Below are 22527 nucleotides of genomic sequence, written 5' to 3'. Positions count from 1 at the left end.
GAACGAGGCAAATAAACACCAAGGAAGGGCAGGAGTCATCTCCGTCCTCATTGGCATCGCAGTTGAATTAACTGGGAGTATCCAACTTAGTCCTAAATTACCAATTGGTCACTGCTTCATATACAATTACCACGAGGACCGAGGATCTTTTACAGAGCATGGAGATGTAGATACAAGCCCTGTCTTTTGCCTTTTTTGAAGGCATACTGTTTAATCTCAAAGAAACCCTGAACGCTTATTTAGAATAGAGCTTAGAATATTTCCGAACTGCAGGTTTCCAACTACCACAGTCATTTCTTTACAGAAAGAAAAAAATTCTTGCAGACCCTTCAACAAAAGACACAGAAGTAATTAAACATGATATCCTTTGTACATCCATTTCATCTAATTGATCCAGGCATATTGCCTGGCTCTTTGCAGAGAAAGAAGGTATCCCTCTATTTCCCTGAAGATATCAGACCATCATATCTTCATATGAAGCACTTAGTTCTCATTAGAAACATTTACGGTAGGGTGAAGGTACCTGAATTAAAACAAACAGATAGTTCATGTTTCTGTATTTGAAATTTTATAGCGTGGGGCAACATTTGGCTGAATTGGGTCAATAAAAATATAATTTGAAAATACAGATTATAGAATCATAGAATGGTTGAGTTGGAAGAGACCTTAAAGACCATCCAGTTCCACCCCCCTGCCCTGGGCAGGGACACCTCCCACCAGACCAGGTTGCTCCAAGCCCCATCCAGCCTGGCCTTGAACCCCTCCAGGGATGGGGCAGCCACAGCTTCTCTGGGCAACCTGGGACAGGGGCTCACTACCCCAAGAATTTCTTCCTGATATCTCATCTAAATCTCCCCTCTTTCAGTTTAAAACCGTTCCCCCTCATCCTATGGCTCCCCTCCCTGATCCAGAGTCCCTCCCCAGCTTTCCTGCAGCCCCTTTAGGGACTGGAAGGCTGCTGTAAGATTCTTACATACCATCAATTCACAAAACCTTTTCTTCTCCCCAAACTTCTCCCTGTACCTTACGGAGTAAAATACCAGTGCAGAGGATGCAATAGTGTGTCAAATTATATGGGAAGGCAAAGAGATGATCCCAGGAGCAGAGGGCCACCGGACAATAGTGATAACTGCTGAATGGGTAATTCCATCTTCTCTTTATATTAACAGAAGGCTCAGTGCACAATCATCTCTATATTCCACTGACTGCATAAAACCATGAGTAATGGTATAGCCATTGAATTCAAACCACGTATATATTCAGATCAACAATTATAACACAACTGCATTTACCGCGTCATGAAACGTCAGCTGATTTTGGAGCCACTGAATAAATGTGATGTGGTGTCCTGGGGTGAGGTAGAACAGAATCTACTTTCTGTTCAGTAATTTTACTTCTTAGCTAAGCTTCTTCTGACTCTTAACTCTGTTATTAAATAACTGTTGGCCTTGGGGTGTTTTATTGTAAATTCTCATTTCTATGGACAAGCAAGATACAAGGGCGAGGGGCTGACCTAACCCCCACAGTCACCAGTATAAACCAGCCAATGATTGAAACGGAGTAAAATCACGCCACATATCTATTTTGCACCTACACAGAACTTTGTATGTTCTATTTTATACACAAATGAATACGCAGATTGGTTAATTTACATGGAAAACCAGCGATTAACATCTGAAATGAAAGTAGGGTGAGTCATAAGAGCTTTGGAAAAACTGATGAACAACCGAGTCCTTCACTGACCGTTCATTGCAGATGTGTCTACCCCCAAAAAAACCTTAATTCCTGAAAGAGTAATCATTTGCAATGGTTTGTTTCTCTTCAATCACTTAGTGAAAGCTCAAAGACATCTCCTAGCTTATTTACATTGTTAAGAAGCAGGGTCTCCATCATCATGTGCCTGCTTTTCATTTTACTAGGCCGAGGGGAGCTCCATCACCAGGCAGATTACTCCCATTTCCAAGCACTTCTTCCATTTTTTCCACACCTCAACGTTTAAAGTGGGAAAAGCAGCAGATACCAGTCCCTTGCAAACGAGCATTAGCTTTTCAATAGCTCTTTTTAGCCCCGAAGACAGCGCAGATTATGTGGGAGAACCTTTACTGGCGTATTTGTGTGCTGCTTGTGTCACGGTTAAACTGACTGATGAATCCCGCAGGCTTCAAAAGCTTGCTGTTGCAGGAAGGACAGACAGCATTCTGGCAAAATATGGGATTAATATCTTGCCAAAACGGTGCCTTCTATTTTATAAATGATGAAAATCCCCAGTTAATTTTTTCTTAAAAGTTAAACTGTAAAGGAGCTTATCATTGCTCTTAGGGGGACCAAACCAAACTCGCTGGGCTTACGCTATTCTTCAGGCAGATTTACCAGATATGCCCAAAAAATCAAGTCCAGGCCAGCACCAGGCCAGTATGATACAGCCCTCAGCTTGCTCCACTGCTCGAAAAGGAGTGTATTTCACAGCTTTGAGGCATTTGTCATTGCTAAGATTTACTCTGTCAGTGTAACACCAGCTTGTCGGTTCCTATTTTGCTTCTTTGGGAATCAGAAGTACCAACACATTGAAATTCAATGGATAGCGCTTCTTTCCCACCAGCTTTTACTTTTTACCATTCACTATTCAATAGGATTTACATATTTTCTGGTTAAAAAGCAAAGGCTACGTCTCAGAGGATTGCAGGACATTTTTTGTTATCTGCAATAGCAAGTTTTACCTTTTAGCGGCATGCAGGTTGGTAGGTTTGGATGAAATCCCGCTGCCGCTCAAGGCAGAGCCCGTGAAGCCTCCTCCAGCTGCGCTCCCCGCACACACGCGTCTCGCTGGACTCCTGTCTCCGAAACCTCCACCAAATCCTATCTGGGCAGTTTCCGTTAAATTCAATGAGCGCTGCACAGCTTAATCTTGTACTCTGCTTTGCAGGCTGATTCCTTGGCATTTCAGCAGCCTTTCCCATCCGTCCCAGTTTCCAGCAGGGATGAGGATGGTCTCCTTACAGCTGTCTGGATCAGCAGCTAGGGCTCAGCCAAAGAGATGGCTCGGTCCTATTGCCAGCTTGCACGGGCCTGCTGGATGACCACAGGCAAGAGACTTCATCTGTCAATAAGGGAATAATAACACTGGCCACCTTCATCAAGTGCCATGACATTTATTAATGTTTATTGGTTTGGCGTTTGAAAACCTTTAAAGTGGTGATTCGCCAGCCTTTCCGCTGCCTGAGTGCATTATGGACATTAACTTCTTCGAATCCAAAACCCAGCTCTGCAACATGGCTAAATACATTACTCCCATCTGCAGACGGAAAAAAGGAGGCACAGAGAAGAGCCACAAACAGAATCAAAACTCCCAGACACGCTCAAACACCACCTCTTTTCTCCTGTTACCTCTCTTCTCCCTCAAAGACGCTCTTACGACACAGCTCCTGGCCTCTAGTACAAATGCGATACACCCCCAGGATACCAGCACAAAAATACCTTGGACTGGCCAGACGGCACCTTGCTTGAAATGGAAATTGCGACATGTAAAAACCCTGCAACAATTCCAGGTAAGCCACATAAGAACGTTTTCTTCTCAGAATATTCTGAAATTTACATTTCATACCCAAGGTTAGAACTGTGCCAGGTTACCTGCGTATTAGAACCTGATGAAAATAAACAGTGCTTTCTCAAAATATTTGGTTCGCTTTGTTTTCTATTTAACACAAACACAGTAGTTGTTCAGGACTGGCTATGCGTGGAAAAAATGAGATCTGATCAGTGATAAATACCTTAAGGTCTTTATTGTGAACAAAACCTACAAATACGACACCTCTCATTAATACCAAGCCATGGAGAGCCAGCTTGAAGTACTGCGGTATCACTTTCTGTGGATGACACTGACATCACCCTGAAGGACAGACAGTCGAAGGACACCTTCGCAAGCGCAGCATCCATTCCACTCTTTTATCTCAGGCTTTGCAATGGTTAATTGTTGCACCAGGCCTTTTTAAGAAGCTTAGTGAATTTGCTGCCTCTACTGTACTGGACCAAGAAGAAAAGAGCAAGATTGAACCGAGACCCTGAACTTTGTATCCCCACTAGACTGATCTTCAAAAAAATTGCTTACATTGCATTACAAATCTGAGCAAGGCTTCATAAATTTAACATTAAACGCTCGCCATTAGTGATATTTTGGGCTCAATTCTGGAACTAGTAAGTGCTTTCTGCAAGTCAGTGGAAGGTGAAGGTGTTCACTTTGCCACATGTCAGTACACCAGAATACTGCGGAGCTTCAAATGAGCTACATCAAAATTATTGTTTTATTTAGCAGTCAGGTAAATCAATGGAGATCACCTAATGCATCACTTATTAGATACATTTAAAAAAAACCCCACAACCAAACCTTTATTTGTTTTTATTAAGAAATTTAGGAACTATGCAAAAAAGTGTCATAAAATGATTTACAAAACAGAAATTTGCCAGATATACAGATAGTGAACATTTTGACGGTAACATCTGAAAGATACATATTATACAACGTCAGTTACAAATAACCTGCTTACATATTTATAATGCACAGGGCTTTTGCAAAGAATATCTAACATATGCAGCCACTTTCATGTGTAAAACAAAGAAAAAATGAAATAACATAAGTGTAAATACAATATTTTCAAATCAAGTGCTATGGGCAGAAAAAATACGCAAAAAGCTCTTCCTTATTTTAAACGAGTATGACATTTTAACCTTAAGGAAGCTCTCAATATTGTTGTCAGTTATACATGTTAGATGCTACAAAACCAACCAACGATGCTGTTTGTTACTGCAAACAACATTCAAAGCACATTCCATGATATTTTAAACAACTGACATTATCTCAGAAAATACCCTTTATTGCTAAATAGTTTGCTGCAGTGACAAACCTGAATTGCTGAAGTAATCTGAAATCACCTATTAAAGAACTTGCCAGTACATATGTACGAGCAGAAATACGGATTACTGTAACCATGAGTGAAATATTCTGCTGTGCTTTATAGGCGCAAGCTCCTTTTTTTAATTTTCAACACTTACAGTTTGCTAAATTTGTTCTAGGGCAACATAAACAAGTCTTTTCAGAGGTCCCCGAGGTTGCAGAAATAACCAAACCACTTAACTAGGTGCTGGCTGAAATAGGGAAATCAGTACTTAATTGGAGGCAACCAAGGTTAAATAAGTTTAATGGCAATAAAAATTTAAAAGCCACTAATGGAAAGACAGTTAATTCCCCTTTTTTTCTCATACACGTATTATGGGCTACAGTGTAGCTACACACTGGAGCTAGGGCATCAGAACATAAACCCAGCTCCAAATGAGACTGTAGTAAATAAATAATTCTGCCTGTCATGCAACAGTTAACAAGAACTACACCAATTCTCACTTCTGTTCCCCGCAAAATGTTTGCTGCGGCTTTTTTTATTTATATTTGTCAAAATATGCCAGTACAAAATATTCAAGAAGCACTTACGAAGGTGACCACAAGGACAGTTATTGCTGTACAGTTACACTAGCCCTCACTGCGGGACTGGCTGCTGCTCGTTCTCTTTCTTTAGCTATTTCCATCTCTATTTTGGCTTTGATTTTATTCCAATCAACTTCCAGCTGTAAGAACAGAAAAGAGAGTATGCAGAGGTCAACTAACATTACATAGAGAGGTCAAACAGGTAGATAGTCACTGACAGGACAATTTGAAGTTACAATTACAAAGTGACCATATTAATCCTTATATAGTTCTTTCTGTGTAAGTGACAACTTATACGAATGGAATGTATGAAGGCACAGTTGAGTTCTAACAAACTGAGCTTTCCACCTTTAAAATAAAACAAGCTTGATACATTTTAACAAATACTAATACATCTCATTGTGTCTGGCAAAAAAAACATTGAAACACGGAAATAACTTGGATCAACTTGCATCTAATTTAAATGTAATGACATCTGTGTCCTATTACTGAGAATACAAGCCTTTATCAATAATATATGCACTGATGTCTTTTGACTGCACCTAAAGTCCACCAAGTAAACTGATAGCATAGTACACTAGTTATCTGATATAACAGAAATCAGATTTCTGCTTTAAATTTGTCTTCTACATCAATAAATGTTTTAGCTTTATCTTGGTGTTTCTCCAGCTGCAGGGAATCGTCATCTTCTGGCTGTATTCTATTTCAGTGAAACTTCAGACAATAGATATAGTACAATATCCGTGGTACAGAGGGGTATAATAGTTGTCTTTCTTTCCAAAAATGCTTGACAAGGAAGAATGGATCATGGTGCATTTGATGACTATGAAAACACGTCCAAAAACTGGGCAAAAATGTAATTGCGAAGTTCAGATTCATTGCTGGAGAATTAAGACTGTCAAAGATGGGATGGGAAAAAAAATCTCAAGTGCTGCACGGGGAATTTTCAGAGTAGCTGTTACTCTGTTAACTAAGTCATGAAATAACAAGGAAGATTCTCTGTGAGGGAAGATGTAACTGCAATACCCACACTCTCATGTGAAAAGGTTAATCCCTCAATTCAGAATGCATTTACTGGGTCCAGGTGCTTTGGATCTGATGACTGAAATCTTTATGGAGCTCTAAGAAAGAATGTGTTTGCTTTAACAGATGTCACACAGATGCTAAACATACCACATACAGGGCTAATTCTGCCATCTAGCCCAGAGAGCTACTTGCCAGTGAAGCCAACAACCCTTGCCAGTGACACCTAGTAACTGCCAAGATGTGGATTTTCAGTATACATACTAGGTTCATAATACCTTATATATAAAGATGTGAGATATAACAACTAAGCACATTGTTTAGATTCCGTATCTGATTGCAGATCAGTGGTCTCAGCTGCAGTATAGAAAAGACGTAAGAACTCCCTACTTAAGCCTGAAGGAGTTTTAGGTGGTGAGAGGGAAATTGAGACCCCTTTTCTTTTTTCCTTCCCTGAGAAGGAATAGCAGCACAGTATCTTCCTTTTCTGTTTGATGCCCTTAACATTTCCTTCCAACTTGGCTGTATGAGTCTAACAGGCTGCATTAAGAAGTTAGTTACCACCGTAACCAAGAGCTTAAAATCCATTTCATTCAGTAGGTTCTCTCCTAGTTTCAGATCCAGCAGAGAAGACCCAGAACATGGATGCAGAATACAGCTCAGGGACTTCTTTACTCCAGGAACCTTCTACAGTCTGACAACCAAGTTTCAAGACTGAGTTTAAAAAACTCAGTGAAACAAGCTCCACTTGCATCACACAAGGTGTTATTGCTTAGGAACCCTTCCAGAAACTACGGCTTTCTTGATGATTTAAAGACAAGACAGTATTATCTAAAAAGTCTCTTTCAGATGCGTCAAGGGACCAACATTATTTTTGCTCCATAATGGATTTAAAATATGTAGAAGACGTAATTCCAGCACAGCAGCTGAAATTGTTGCATGGTAAGAGTGCTTGGAAACTGTTATGTTATTTTTCTGTATTTTCTAGGTAAAGTACTGCAGAATGCTTCATTGTGGGGCTGGATGTTGTGCAAAATTTTATTCTTGTTTAGGAAATGAAACATCCCTAGAAGTGCTAAAAGCTAATGACTTACATTAGAAATTGAGCTTTCTTGAAAGCGTAATGGGCATTGTCCAGTCAAAGGATCTGAGCTAACAGCTTGGATGTATTTCCTGATCCATCAGCTACAGTGGATGAAAGGATCTGACACAGTTAAAGTACACGTCTCTTTTCACAGTTTCACCTTCAGAATGCTTAGGAACAGCGAGAAGAAGAGCAGGAAGGACATAAGGGCTGCTCAGTGGAATTGCTCTCCAAGGTGCACACACGGGTGCCTCGCCTAAGGGGAAAGGCGCAGAAGCACCCCAGTGGAATCTAAGATACTTCCAGCTTATGAACTGCAAGATCTGTCTGTCCTCAGTCTTTAAGATCGTGAAATGCTAATAAATTGAAATGACCTACTGATGATGGAGAGGGTTTCCAGAGGTTTGATGAAATTGTATATTTAGCTATTTATCATATTTGGCAGAACAGTTCGTAGCGTAGTTCACTCAATATATATCTGGATACCTTCAACATTTGTTATTGTTGCTGTCCATAAAATTACATAAAAATGTTGAAGACATTTAAGAATTACACATCCAACCATACTAAGGTCTAGCTCCCTGTTTATAGAAAACAACTGTGCCTTCATTTGTATAATCCTTGCCAGGTACTAAAGATATACATTCTGTATCTGTGCGTTCAAATAAAACACATGCGCAACTATTACTAGCCAAGTAGCCACGTTAAGCGATGATCTTTTACTCAGATGTAAAATCTTAAGATTTGTGTCCACATTTGAACCAAAGAAGGAAAACGTGAGAGCAATTCCCCCCATACCACCCCAAACTGGCTACAAAGAACAGGCCTAAAGCTGCGGGAATAATCCTGAGGAATACTTACACCTTCTGCATATTGCAAAAATCTTTTGTTCGTTTCTTTTTTACCAAAGTCCTCTAGGAACTTCTGTCGATAAGCCAGGACTGTGTCAACATGTGTCTTGTGCTTTACTGCTAGTTCTAGAGCCCTGGAATAAAACAGAAATGGGCTTGTCAAGCTACATAAATGCTCTGGCACAACTACAATCACCATGGTTTGCAAAACGATACGCTGAAAAGCGTGCGGGCTGCAGGCAAAGATTTCTAATCTATAGTGCCAAGCCGTTTTACATTAGTATCAATCACAGGGGGTTAAAAGTAGCCAGCGAAGGAGACTGTCTATTTTATGATGCGTGCTATGAAAAATATTCAACAGTTATTTCTGTTGACAACCTCATCACATCATTGGATTTTGATAACAGGAGTCTTTTTATTTCAAAGAAATAAAGCAGAATGGTTAGAGTTTAGCACTCTCAATATAAAAGGGCAAACCCAGTATTTTTAATAACTTTATTACAGTCAGGAATCGCTTCTGAACAGTGTCATAATACACATTTATGGCATATGCTACACAGCATTTATGAATATTCTATAGGTGGGAAAGATCAGTCATTGGCTTGCATATATAATTGATTACTCCCACATCTGTTTTCTTCTCGATGGCATAAGGAATACTTATGTTTGATACACAGTTTTTAGACGATACTTATTAGGCAACATAATAAAAACCCCACAGATATGTGGGGGAAAAACAACTTTTTGCCTACAGTGATATGAATATAATAGCAGAGAAATTAGTAGTAAATGGCCTCAGAAGATTCTGTTAGAAAACATGGGGTTTTGTTTAAAGGAGAAATTCCTACTTTGTTTTCTCAGGCCTAATTCATATTTCATCCACCTACACAGTGCTGGGAGTCTGAATCGCCACATACCTATTTTTAGCAACAAGACATTTCAAAACAGCCTTAATTCTTTGAGGGTCACATACAGTTTGAGGTATTGCTAAGGACTTCTCTGTGTTAACAATAATGAAAAAGCAGAATGTTATTTAAAAATACTTCCAAGCATGTTTTGGACTTTTATCACAGAATACTTGTAACTTCCAAATGTGATACAAAACCAGTTACTTCTTTAGTTATTGTCAGGATATGATTAACTTAATTTTTTGGTAGGAAATTAGTCAGCTAAGTAACTGCAACAGAACAACTGATCGAAGTAATTTACAGGTTACCTCAGGAAGACTGCTTATAAACATATTATGTTTAAAGAAATACTACCTATCCCAATTGTAAAGATTAATGTTGACTTGAATAGCTTGATAAATAAGGCCTGCTTGAAGTAGTAGGGTTTCAGCTTCTTGCGTGTTTCCACTGAACAGCAGTATATGAGCCATCCTCGACTCTTTTGATGGAAGATCTTTGATGGAATTGATATACTGAACTTTGTCAATCTGTTAACGAGATGTACAATAGTTTAACTAAGGGAAATTAATAAATAAATTTAGTTTTTCAACAACGTAACTGGAAATAAATAACACCATTTTCTTACCTCACCAATTGATGCATAGGCAATTTCTGCTGTAGCCATGTCTTTGTTGGCAACTGCCATAGCAGCTAAACATGCCCACATAGTTTGATCCTGAAATTTAAAAAAAAAGCAACTCCTATAACTGCAAATATTTATTATCATGCTAAAAATGACTTCTCAAAGGAAGTATACCAGTCCTGAAAATAATGTATAACAATACAACATTGCTTAGTATGCCATTTTTGGCACCGTGGTCTAAGTCCGTCCTGGTCTGAGGACCTCGACAAAGTCTCTTATTAGAAAGTCACTAAATTATTTCTCCGAACGCCTTCATTATAGAAAAGTTGATGTTGTGATCAGCTGAGACTGATAGTGTGGCTGAATACATCATTACTTTCCAGCATCTCAGCCAGTAACGAACTCTTGCCACAGTACCACTTTACAACCTCATCATTCGTGTCCCTGTCGCTACTTGTGGGACTATGCTGGAAACCAAAGCACTGGTTGTAGTTAAAAAAATTATTTTAACCTGGCTAATCTCAATCTGGCTTCATGAACGACTGTACTGTAACCATGATGCTGACAATAGCACTAAACTGTACATTTATCATAAACATACTACAAATGAAAGAGGAAGGGGAAAAATTTACTTGACTGTAGAACCTGCTGAAAAATAAATAAGAGTTTCAAAAGTTCTGTCTCCTTTGTGATGTTTTCAGTACATTTTATATTTAGAATTAACAATTAGAAAAACCTAGTGGTAAAAATATTAAACCTTTGTTTTCTATTTTCATTACTTTTGCATATTTATTTATTTATTTATTTTTACACAACCTTAAGGAAACCACACTAACTCAGAAAAACCTTTAGCAAAATTCTGACATTTTGATATCTTCCCTTGTCAAGTCTGACAACATTATGACAAAGATATACTATTAAAAGATTAGCTAATATAGTTTAGGCTACCACATGAATAGGTTTTTAGAAGCAGCGTAGGATTACTATTGATTTAAATCAGAATAAACAGCTACACTGAGTATGCTCTAAACATTTCCCATGCCCTGTCTTACAATCGCTTTTGTACGAAACAAAACTGGTAAGACCTACTAAAGCCAATGAAATACAGTAACTCAGCCTGAGGCTGTGATTTCCCTATCACCATCTCTGTGCCTCTTCCTACTCTGGCCACATGTTCTTACTCTTTCCTATGATTCAGGACAAGATTAACCTTCCCACTGGTAGCCCAGGATTTGGGAGAATTAAAGTTGTTCAGAGAATCAAATGCTGGTAAAAATCTTTGTCACGTTCTCTTCCCACTTCCCTATTATCTAGAAAAATGGTGATAAAATGCTGAAAGCTCAGCCTGAAATTATGCAAGAGACCAAGTTTCTAGGAGTTTTTCACCAATATGTCTTGCTGTTCTCTCTTCAGAAAGATGGCCCATTTTGTTACTACTGGCTTTGAACTGTCTACCAGGGTTGCCAAAATCAACAAAACAGCCCTGTATCTCCGTGAAGAGTTTAGGAATCACGAAAGATAAACAAAGTAGTCAAGGCAAGCCCAGCTGTGATGGCTCTCTGTTTACTGAGCTGTTAAGGGTATTCCAGGTCATCCCTCAGCCCAGGCAACACAAACTGTGAAATAGAAAGCATATTCACACCATCTAATTTAGGCCAGTTTAGATTACCTTCTGTCAAAGACAAAAACTTCCTTTTTTCATCAATGGAAAGGAAAAGTCTTCAAGGACCGAGATCTAGGTACCTAACTTAGATGCTTAAAAACAGATGATGTGAATACTCTTCACACAGAAAATAAAGATTCTGTTATAGTTTTTCTTGAAAGGCCTTCCTCACTTGTTGCCAGACCTGGAGTAATGAGGAAGAGCTCACAAAAAACGGACAGTGAAAAAGCATGATACCTATATTGGCATTTTATTAAAAAAGCACTGAAAATCTTAAACATTTTTCCTTTTAAGTATGATTAGACTCATTGGATGACGCTACCCGTAAGAACAAAGAGAATGCATGAAGAGTTTGACAAAGAAAATCCTTGAAAATTAGAAAATCTTCATATTCATCAGAAAGAAATAGTATTATGAATATTAGCACCCAATACAGATGTTTTATTTTTAAAGATCATGCATTTAGATTACTCAAAAACATTCACATAATACTGTATTTGAAATCCCAGTTCCACTGCGAAATACTGGAATGAAAGCTTAATATTAAAGGAGTAACGCTCAAAATAAAAATCATTATACAACCCAAATTATCTGGATGTGTATTGTTTTAATAATACAAATACAAAATATTTTAAATAAACATTTAAGGTCATGATAACCAATGAAAATGCTAAACTCTTTTCTAGGAGTAAATGGGTGAAAGGAGGCGGGACTTGGGGAGATTTTTGTTTGTCTGTTTTAAAGACTGCCAGACTCACCTCATCTGTTGCTGTTGCCTAAATACATGCAAAAGAAAGCAAAGGAAAAAAGAAAAAAACAAAAACAAGTGAAATAAAATATGAAAAAATACTAGGCAACTGCATGTAGAGATGCAGATAATTTTTAAACGGTTATATTAAGGCCTACTGCTGAAAACATAAGCTTATTATTAAATTCTGTGACTACCTGTGTTCAATCCATCTGGACTTTGGTGTGAATAAAAATAAGATTTTTTTATTATGTACAATGAAAATTATGAAGTTATGTATATGTGTATTATGTAATTATGAAAAATGTATCATTTTTCATGACCAGCCCCAAAATAATCAGCAACAAAGTAGAAAAATGGAAATGAGATGTAACACCTGATATGCAATTATCATTATTAAAGTTCCCGATAATTAGCATTTACCTTGACAAAGCGACACAATCTGACAGCATCTTCCCATTTAGAACTACTAACATATTCATGAAGAATCGCAGGATAAGGTGAAATATTAAGGTGAATAAGTGAACCATCTGCTCTTCTAATTGTTATCTGATTTCCTACAAAATGTACAATCTGCGGATTTTTGCTAAATTCACTAGGTAGAGAAAGAAAGATAAGTTAATATTCACTTCTTTCTTATGGAAAAAACGTTAGGAATTAAAAAAAAAAATATCTTTGTTTCAAAACTGCAACATGATTGTACTTTGTTTTCAGAGCATATAAAACTCTAAGCACCCAGTTATTCAACAGTTATATCCAACAGGTAGTTGTAATGTTCTCTAAAAATAAAATTATAGTTATGCACATTCACAGACTGTAAGGAAAATGCAAACTGGGTATTTGTGCAAAAATCTTCAATTAAATTTTTCAGTTAAAAATATTTGGGCTCCCCTAACTCTTAAAATGAAATAATGAATTCAGGTATTCTTTATGAATAATTTTGTATCACAAAATATACCGGCTGAAGCAAACATGCTGAGCTAGAAATAATATTATCTGTGACCTAATATCTTGATATGTTTAATTTCCAACAGATACTTTTAAGAGATCTTTTTTGTTTGTTTATTTACAAACAACTAAGGCAACATTTCATGAGGTATGATTAACATTTTGCTTTTGCATCAAGCTACTATTCTACTTTTAAATTGCGCATTGTAATTTCAACTCCAAACGTTATGGTATACCTTGTAAAACACTTTTTCCTCATTTCCTAGTCAAGAAGTAGTAACATGAAAAGAATTTTAAAAGTTGCAAGCCTGGCTTCTACTTCAACTGCCAAAATTAACATATTTCTTTAAGGAACAAGTAAACAAGTTAAAATACACAATAATACTATTTTGATCAAAAAGGATATATTACCTTGCATCTCTTTCATACAGAGTTTTTGGCAAAAGATCTTTATCTACATAGACTGTGTTGGGGTAGTACCAGACTGTAAAACGGGTATCTTGAATTCCACAAAGAATGTTAGACGTGTCATTCCAAGCCAAAGTTTGAACCATTGTCCCTATATTTAAAGATAACAGAATAATATGCATTTCTACAAGAAACTTCAAAATAAAGGTACACTTCTCAAACTGTAGAAAAAGCGTAATTATTAGTAATTTTTACCTCCTTTTATAAGGACTGGTTTTAACCCCCTAGTTTGTAAGGTAACATCTTACGAACTTTCAGCCAAATTCAGTTCTCTGTTTCTGAAAGAAAGTTTTTTTCAGAGTCCTGTTTTTTGGATTCTAGTTTTGAGACTGGAGAGCAAAATTAACACAATGGTCAGACTGCACCATCGTACTTACAGGATTGTGCATCTGTCTACAGCATTTAAACTTCTAATTAAAAATATTATGAACTTAAGAGTTTGCATTTGCAAGAAAAATGTCTGAAAGATTCTGTATTGAATAATTCTAAGGAATACATCCTTCTCCAATATCTTCTTAGCTGCTTACTCTGAAATGCAATAACGAGTGCTTAAATGTTAACAACTGCTTTACGTGTAACTGATATAAAAATTATCAGAATTTAGATAAATTGTGCTAAAATTGTTTGTACCACTATCTCATGAAAGCCACAGGACTTTTCTAATGTTTTTTCAAGTCCAATTTCACTGTTGATTAAAAAACAAAATTTTGTCTCTTGTACTAGGTAAAAGTCTATTTGCTAGCATATAGTTAAAGATTATTTTGAAATTTTCTAACCTATTTTGACAATCTTCTGTTCTTTTCCAAACCGTTTAACCGAAGTAATGTAAAGATCTCTGTTCTTATCGATAAAAGCTATTTTTCTTTCACTTGTAAGTCCTTTCTGGTCCAAAGCAATCTCCACAATTTCCGTCTGAAAAGGAAAGAGAAAATATCTGATTTTTATTTTGGAGATTTATATCATAGAATGCATGTGATATTCAGACAAATGAAGGCTTTACTACAGACAGGGCAAAAAACTCTTGAAAAATTGCACTGCGAAGATGCTTTATATGTGTCTTCTCTGTTGAATGCAGCATTATATAAATTAATTTCATGCAGATTAAAACAAAATTGCAACAGAGAAGAGTTAGCAGTTAAGGAATTTACTATAAAACTACAGAAGTGGCAGTCCCAAAGCAAAAGATGCCTCAAAGATGAATGTTCACTCGTCTTTCCGTAGAAGCTGACTAATTTTGCTTTTGTTGTATACAATAAGAGTGAAGAAAAGTAAAATGCAGTTCGTGCAATCATTTTTGAAGTAAAAACAGTAAAAGCTCGGACTGGAGACAGACAACGTTTTCACTGGTGTTCTTTTCTTCAGTGTTAACAACAGGTCAACGCTAATAAAAGTTGCTTTGGAGTACATGCAAAGGAAACTCAGTTCACCAGTTTTACTACATAACAAAACTATCTACCTGTAGTTTCAAACTCTTACGTGCACAGGAAACATGCCAGTAACCGAACACAACCTATAGTATATCCCTTTGTACATCAACACTGCATAAAGAATCTGATTTTTGTTATTCTATATGAGTCATCTAGGGTTGCCAAGCTCTTTTCTATTAAGACTGTAAACCTTTAATAGGTTATTAGACCCATTACTGAGGAAACCCATTAATGATTCTGAATTTCAAAGCAGAATGAAAAAGAGACACTGTATCCTTCACCTTACCTTATGGGTTAGAGGTTTTCCATCACCCAATGGCTTTCCAGATAAAGCTTCAAATATGTAGATAACTGAAGGAAAAAAAAATATATGATTTATTATTTAAAAGCAACAATTCTTCATATACTTTTCAAGCAGTTCCATTCATTTTCAGCGTACAATTTACTGCAAGAGGATACTTATTAGTGTGTGCTAGACTTAGCAGTGACTTTTACACTCTGGTCAAAAAAGAATCTTACAGTTGGGAAAATGTAACTGTCGTAACTCTGCTGAGCTTAGGAATAGTCTCATTTTGCAATTGGAGTGACCTGTGAAAATTCTTTAATATCATTATTTTCAGAGCATTAATAGCCATTGTAACATGATATTATGGTCTGATACGGAATTAAGAAAACTAATGTTTTACTCCCTATCACAGCTCAAATGGTTATTTACAGAAATGACACTGAGTTCTATCTGACACAAGTTTGTACCCTACGTTGTGAACAAATGAGTGTTACGAAGGCTATCTGAGAGATTTACTGAATTTTAACCCACAGTTTTGATGAATCTTAAAGTTCAGGAAGTGTATCATTGACCGATGTATTTTCCTAAGGGAATTAGTATCAGATATATAGAAAGCTGTTCTTTAAACTATTGGGTAAAACATTCTTCAGAAGCATTCCCTAATTTGTGAATGATCTGCTCTATTTTGAATTCTTCATACAGTGGTCCCTAGGCACACTTTCTTCCAGGACAGTTTGGGGTTTCTGCTTGTCATGATGATACAGTTAATGAATATACATTAATAACTGTCTTCCCTCAAAAAGTAGCTGCTTTATACAGATGTACTTGAATTTTATATATAATTCTTGCGATCGTTACCAAAAGTTCATCTTTTCCACTCTCTCCCCATCTTGCCCTCAGAAAAAAAAGAAAACAAAAAAAAAACCACTCAACCCGCCCCCCACCTACATGATCTGTATTTCTGGGATATCCAGTGAAGACACAAATCTGCAACTTGCCTAAAAATAAAGTTTCTTTTTCTTTCTTTCTGTTTCTTTATATATAGATGTGTGTGTGTGATGCATACACATCCATGTGTGTTCAAAAACTATTCATACATACTTTATGTATAGTCTGTGAATATACACCCAGATTCAGACAGATGTAGGTAGAGCATTCACAGCTAGAAAAAACAGTAACATTACAAGGAACACCAGCTGCAACTGAAAGCACGTGATTCCGCGTTAGTTCACAGAAAACACAGATGTCAGAGAAACGTTTCAGATGTTCAGTAACACATCCCACCTGCAGATTCAACACATTACCTGTAAGTATACAATGTAAGATGAATATACACGTTAATTCCAAAGGATGGCGACGTTAACATGTTAATCCTGCTGCGTGTTTCTTTCACTAGGACACAGGATGTTGGTTTGAGGTCAATGGTTATACAGGCAGAATTAAAAAAAAAAACCAAACACAACTGTAAGAGCAGGTGTTCAGAAAGCACTGGTTGAGTTTGCAGAGGAGAAAAAGAAAGGGTTTTGCACAAGCGTTGCTCTTGGCAGCTGGCTAAATATACAAAAGAAAACTAGTTGTTCCTCAGAAGTGGTATTTTTCTCACTTTTATGCATGGCCCCCTGCATGAAATTTATTTTGATCTACCTATACCAGCCAATTTTACTGCTGCTATGCTAGCCATAGGAAGTAAGATCAAGAGAGTTTTAAAGAAAACCACTGTACCTAATTGACAAGTAAAAGTAGATTAATTTTCATTAATCTGCAATCCTTATTAAAGTATTTCAGAAAATAAGTTTGGGGTTGTTTGGATATTTTTTTTTCCTATCTGGAAAAGCTCCACATCACTTTACGATCATTTAGAACCTAAAATATATCTTTTTTTATATAAATAAATTTATATATTTATTTATATTTGTTTATAAATTATAAACAAAGGGAATTATCTCTCTTTGAGCATCCAGAGAAAGAGAGCAGCTACCGTGTGTCTTTTACCACACGCGTTCTATTATCACAGAATAACTGCTCCCAGGGCCAGCAGCTCCCTGTTGAGAATTGGCACACCTCCCTCTTCCAGCTTCATGAGAGACAGAGGAAGGACTGTAAGCGCAGAGGTACCAATCTTTTTCCTAAATGACTGAAAAAGGAAGAATATCCATGTAACAACACTGAAGTACAGCAAGTCATCTCCCTCTCTGTTTCAGAGTAAATTAGCTGTAGAGAGCTCCACGCTATAACGTGTAAACTGCTTCCTGTATCAAAATGAGCTATCTTAGATATTTCTATAATGCACTGCATTATGAAAAACAGACCTGCCCTCAAAATAAGGCAAAGGAAAAAAAAAAGCTTCTGCTGGGGTGAGTCGAGAAGAATACACAGGCCTAGATAACCCACAGTTTCCCATGCCAAGATTCTGTTTTCCCATGTGCTGGCACTACTAGAGGGGCTTATTTCTAAAAAATGAAAAAAACCAAACCCACCTCTAACTCATTGCCCTGACAGAAGATACTATCGACAGGATCACTTGAAGAGCTTATCTTATAAACAAAGCCAGAAAGCCGGCCTCTGTAACTACAGTTTTGATGAAGATTTGCCTGCATACAGGCTGACAAGATTTTCAGGACACTAACAGGAATAGGTGGGAGACAGAGATGCTCTTCAGTCTATTCAGGAAGACGGGCAGGGGAACAGGGCAAGAGAGTGAGTATACCACCAAAATCTTAAATATGCATGCATATAGAGAGCGGTCAATATTTATGGATGAACTTTCTATATAATCTCAGTTTATTTAAAATACTTCTATTGTTTCTACTCTAACTGCATCAAGGTGTCGATATGGCAATAAAATAAAGTCTCTGTGTTATACATATTAAGTAATATATAAGTAAACATACATACACTTGTGTAACAGAAATACAAAGACACACCAAGTAAAAGAGAAAACATCAGAAATAAGATGCAACTTTTCACTTATCCTTTTTTTTTTGCAAGCCATTTCTTTCTTCTGAATAATTCACACAAATATACTTTTGCTAATTAAAATCCATTTTAATTATTACACAGCTATTTTAGATATCTTTAATGTCTTGGTGCTCCAGGATAATATTTTCTGAAATAGTTGTCCTTAAAAATGAAATGCACATTACAGTTATATTACTACTCTTTAAAGTAATTATTCAAAAATAATATCTAAAATAGCTGTGTAATAATTAAAGTATTTGTTTTCACATAAAAGATAAGGATGTACAAGAAAAAAACATACATATAAATTGTACAGATTAGCAAAAATGCTTTGTAACAAGGAAGTGAGAAAAACCTCACCTAATTTTTTTTTGCCTGGGGAGGGATATTTTAAAGGATTATTACAAGGGTTTTTTTCAGCCATCAAGTAATTTAAGTTGTGGGTTACCTGCTGAGAAAACTACCATGTAATCAGCACTAAAGGACTAACTCACTGCCTATATTTATCAGGACCTTCTTTTGTCTTTTGTACTGCACACTGAAAGGTTTCTTTTTCTATAGAAAAAATAAGACAAATATGATTCTTCTTTGCTGCGAGACAAAGAATTCTAAAATTCTGAAACTGTTTAAAATCCAATCATTAAGTCTAGGATAACAGAGTTGGAGAAAATTGGTTTGAGTTCGTGTCAGTCAGAACCACGGGCAGGAACTGTTTCACTCTGCAATAACAGCACCTCCTTGCATCGTTATCCCCCCTGGTAAACCCCTTCCTGGCCATACTGCAGGAGAAATACAGCTATAGATAGCGCTGCAGCTCTGCATTCTAACTTTTGTATGGCCTATAAATGGCACAGTTATGAAGTCAAAAGTCATAGTCATGGCTTTACAGCAATGGAAGTGCCTGCCTCCAGCAGACACTTCAAATTTAAATTGTTGCACAGGTTGCATTTGTGTCAAGAGGTAGCACAAGAGGAAAAAGCTGACTGACAAAAACATATTCCTGTACCACTCATTAGTGCAAAAACTTAACTGAAGCTCATTTGGCCATGTTGTCTGTTATAATTATAGTGCTTTTGATGTCAAAACATGAAAGTTAAGAGCATAAAAATCTTCAAGAACACAACACTGAGACAGAACATCACAGCCTCATAACTATGGTCATATCAGCTGCACATAAAACTTACATGCTGTAAAGATACAAAACCAAAAAAAAACCAAACTAAAAGAACATCTGAGACCTAAAATTAATCCCAGTTACTGTACTCGTGGCTTCTAAGAGCAGCAGTCAAGCAGAAAAATGTTGCCGAGGTACTTCTTTAGAAAAAAATCACATCAGAGCGTGAAAATCTACCATTCAAGTATTTACTGTAAATATTCCATGGTTCTCTGATGCATTACATACAACTGGAACTTCAGAGGCATTTCTCTTTTATTCTTTTAATCAAAGTTAAGCAAGACATACCATTTAAATTCATTTTTATAATAAATATTATCTATAATTTATATAATAGATAAATAGTTTATGCTTTACGTTTTCTTTTTACCATAACTATGCTAAGCAAAATTAAATGTGAAGATGTTGAAACCTTCACAGTGAATTATTAGCAAATATAGAACTACTGGAACGGAGGACTTACCCTTTTCATCAGCTTCGTCTTTCACTGCAAGAGTATCATTACTCAGAGATACTGTCTGAGCATTTAAAATGTCTGTTCTCATTCCTGGAAATTTTGGAGAGGAAATTAATCTTCCTTCATATGAATATAAATAAAGTCCTCCACCATCCACAAGAAGAAAATGCCTACAAAAAAAAACCAAACCCAAAACCCCAAAATGTAAATCACTAAATAATACAGAAAAGCATGATAAGTTCGAACAATTTGAAGATAACTGTCTGATATCCTGCAATTGTTTTCAGTTAAATTACATCATTTCTAAGCCCTACATTTCAAAGTTGATATTCTGAAAGCTCTGTATGAAAGATTTCAACTTCAATGTGAATGCTATGGTTTTGCATGAAAAATACTTATTATCTGGAATCACTCTGATTTTTATCTCTTCTAGACATTGTAAGATTTAAATCTCATGATGACAAAGCATACAGCTGCAGACAGTACTCCCCACACATCATCCCACGAGACAACGCTGTGTGTATGTATGTGAGAAACAGCTTTAATGTTTACAGCTAGCTTTGAAATAGTATTACCTGTGTCATTTTCTTCATTACAACTAGATTATAATGTAAAGCAAATAGAAGACACTTAATGAACTGATCACCATCTATTACGATGCAGGACTTCAATAACTTATTGGCAGGAACACATTGCAAACTTCTATACAGAATAGTTGAAAATATATAAAAAAGAAATACATATAAATAATACATAAAATAATAATATATAAAATAAATAATAAAAGTAGTTCTACCTAATAATAACTGTTTGGTAAGTACAGTATCTATAGTTCATAGACACAAAACACATCCATACACCGAAAGCCAGTTGTTAGACTCTCAGCTATTGTAAATGTTACCAATCACCGGCACCAAATGAACCACTTTCTCTTTGCACATGTATCTGCCGACGTAGACTGGTTTTACCAAAACCTTAGGACTGTTTCTGTGGATCACCTACACTGCCAAAGAATCTCTGCCGTGTTTTCAAAAATTAAACAGCAGCACAAAACTCTGAATCTAGAAACTGATTTCAAAATCCTGTCCACTTGCTTACCCGTTCTCTACTGCAGTTATCTTTGTAGATTAGGATGTGTTTAATCTGGGGCACCCAAAAATGCAGCGAGAATTGTGCTGCACTTTGCTGAAACAGCTGTCCAATAACATTAGTGCACAAGAATTAAAATTATAATCAAAACTCAAGATTTTTGACTTCTGCTCCTATTCTTAGTCCTTAGAAAGACTCTCTTTCTACAAAAGCATATGTAAAGATCTCTTTGACAAATGATTTTCAGGAAATGCAGATTATTTTTTTTTTTTTTAAACTGAGAAAAACCAGTTATTTCTTGCAAATATAAATACAAATATGTAAGAAAAATGAAACCATTTCTTTTTATTTGGCATACCTGGCACTGTTTTTAATAAAAACTGGAGACCACAGATAATTTATATAAAATATATTCCAGTTCAAAAAAGCAATATGACTTCAAAAAATCCAGACGTTAGAGTAATGTCAGAATATCTACTTTCTTCCATAAATAAGAGTATAAGCATACATATGTAATATATGAAAAAATTAATTACAGATCTATGGCAAATATACCAGCTAAGTCTTTACAGGCTGCTTACCAATACTGGATACTTTTTGTCTATTCCTAGTATTTCAGTATGTGCTTATGTGATATAACAAAGTTTTAGGAAATGCATGTTCACATTTGATAGTGAGCATTACAAGAAGTAAGCTACCTTTCCGCTTGTAGAATCAAACTAACTGTTCCTTCCTTCAGGTCAAAGATCAGTGGCGTATTCCAGTTCTTTGTGCTGAAAAAAAAAAATAAATTCATCATTCCTCAAAACCACTAATCTTCACATATCATTGCAAATACGAAGTTGAATTCACTAAGTAAAGCACACACATTTTAATCATCTAATATTCCAAAAAGGGAGGTTTTCAAAAGAAAAACAGCATTTAGGAAGCCAAGTAACACTGATAGCCATGCAGTATGATCCAATACCACTTCTGCCTTCATTTTACATCCCTTCACACCAGCAGCTGCTGACCTAGGAGTCTTAGGAAACAGCAAAATCATATTTATATGAAACAAACATATTTTTAAAATAGTTCTGAATTGTGGTTCAACTCTTTTATAGCGATCCAGAGGTAGGATGGAGTCCCTCTCTTGTGTGCCCTATTACAGCCTGCATGATTGTTCAGTATTAGTCATCTCACTGAACAGATAAGTGCTTTTAGGAGTGAACTTTAAATTTCAGCATATGAAACAGAATATCATGTTCTTAAAACATGATGCAGGATTGAATCATTCCTGTCCCATTCCAAAATAATGGCATGCCAGAAGCAGTATCCAAAAAAAGGAGTCCCTAGATGGAGGCACATA

The 22527-nt window shown here is 36.4% G+C and overlaps 1 protein-coding gene across 10 annotated transcripts in view; it reads right to left on the bottom strand.

The window, feature by feature from the left end:
* Positions 1-3708: 3708 nt before the first annotated feature.
* Positions 3709-22527, bottom strand: part of IFT80 (intraflagellar transport 80) — a 55816-nt gene continuing 36997 nt past the window's right edge. For 4 of the 10 annotated variants that reach the window (XM_054205474.1, XM_054205475.1, XM_054205476.1 and 1 more), the window contains 11 exons: positions 21878-21952; positions 20097-20260; positions 15502-15566; positions 14565-14700; positions 13732-13879; positions 12796-12967; positions 12383-12400; positions 9965-10054; positions 9694-9866; positions 8442-8565; positions 3720-5613 (listed from right to left, as the gene is read on the bottom strand). In XM_054205474.1, coding sequence (XP_054061449.1) covers positions 5500-5613; positions 8442-8565; positions 9694-9866; positions 9965-10054; positions 12383-12400; positions 12796-12967; positions 13732-13879; positions 14565-14700; positions 15502-15566; positions 20097-20260; positions 21878-21952 — 1279 coding nt within the window. In that variant the 3' untranslated portion in view covers positions 3720-5499. Of the gene's footprint in view, positions 5614-8441; positions 8566-9693; positions 9867-9964; positions 10055-11630; positions 11809-12382; positions 12401-12795; positions 12968-13731; positions 13880-14564; positions 14701-15501; positions 15567-20096; positions 20261-21877; positions 21953-22527 lie in introns of those variants that run through there. The other 6 variants (XM_054205479.1, XM_054205478.1, XM_054205481.1 and 3 more) reach the window with 6 other exon arrangements.

The sequence above is a fragment of the Rissa tridactyla genome, chromosome 6 (genome assembly GCF_028500815.1).
Source record: "Rissa tridactyla isolate bRisTri1 chromosome 6, bRisTri1.patW.cur.20221130, whole genome shotgun sequence".
NCBI lineage: Eukaryota > Metazoa > Chordata > Aves > Charadriiformes > Laridae > Rissa > Rissa tridactyla.
Note: the sequence above shows the minus strand (reverse complement) of the source record. Positions and strands in the feature narration are given on the sequence as shown.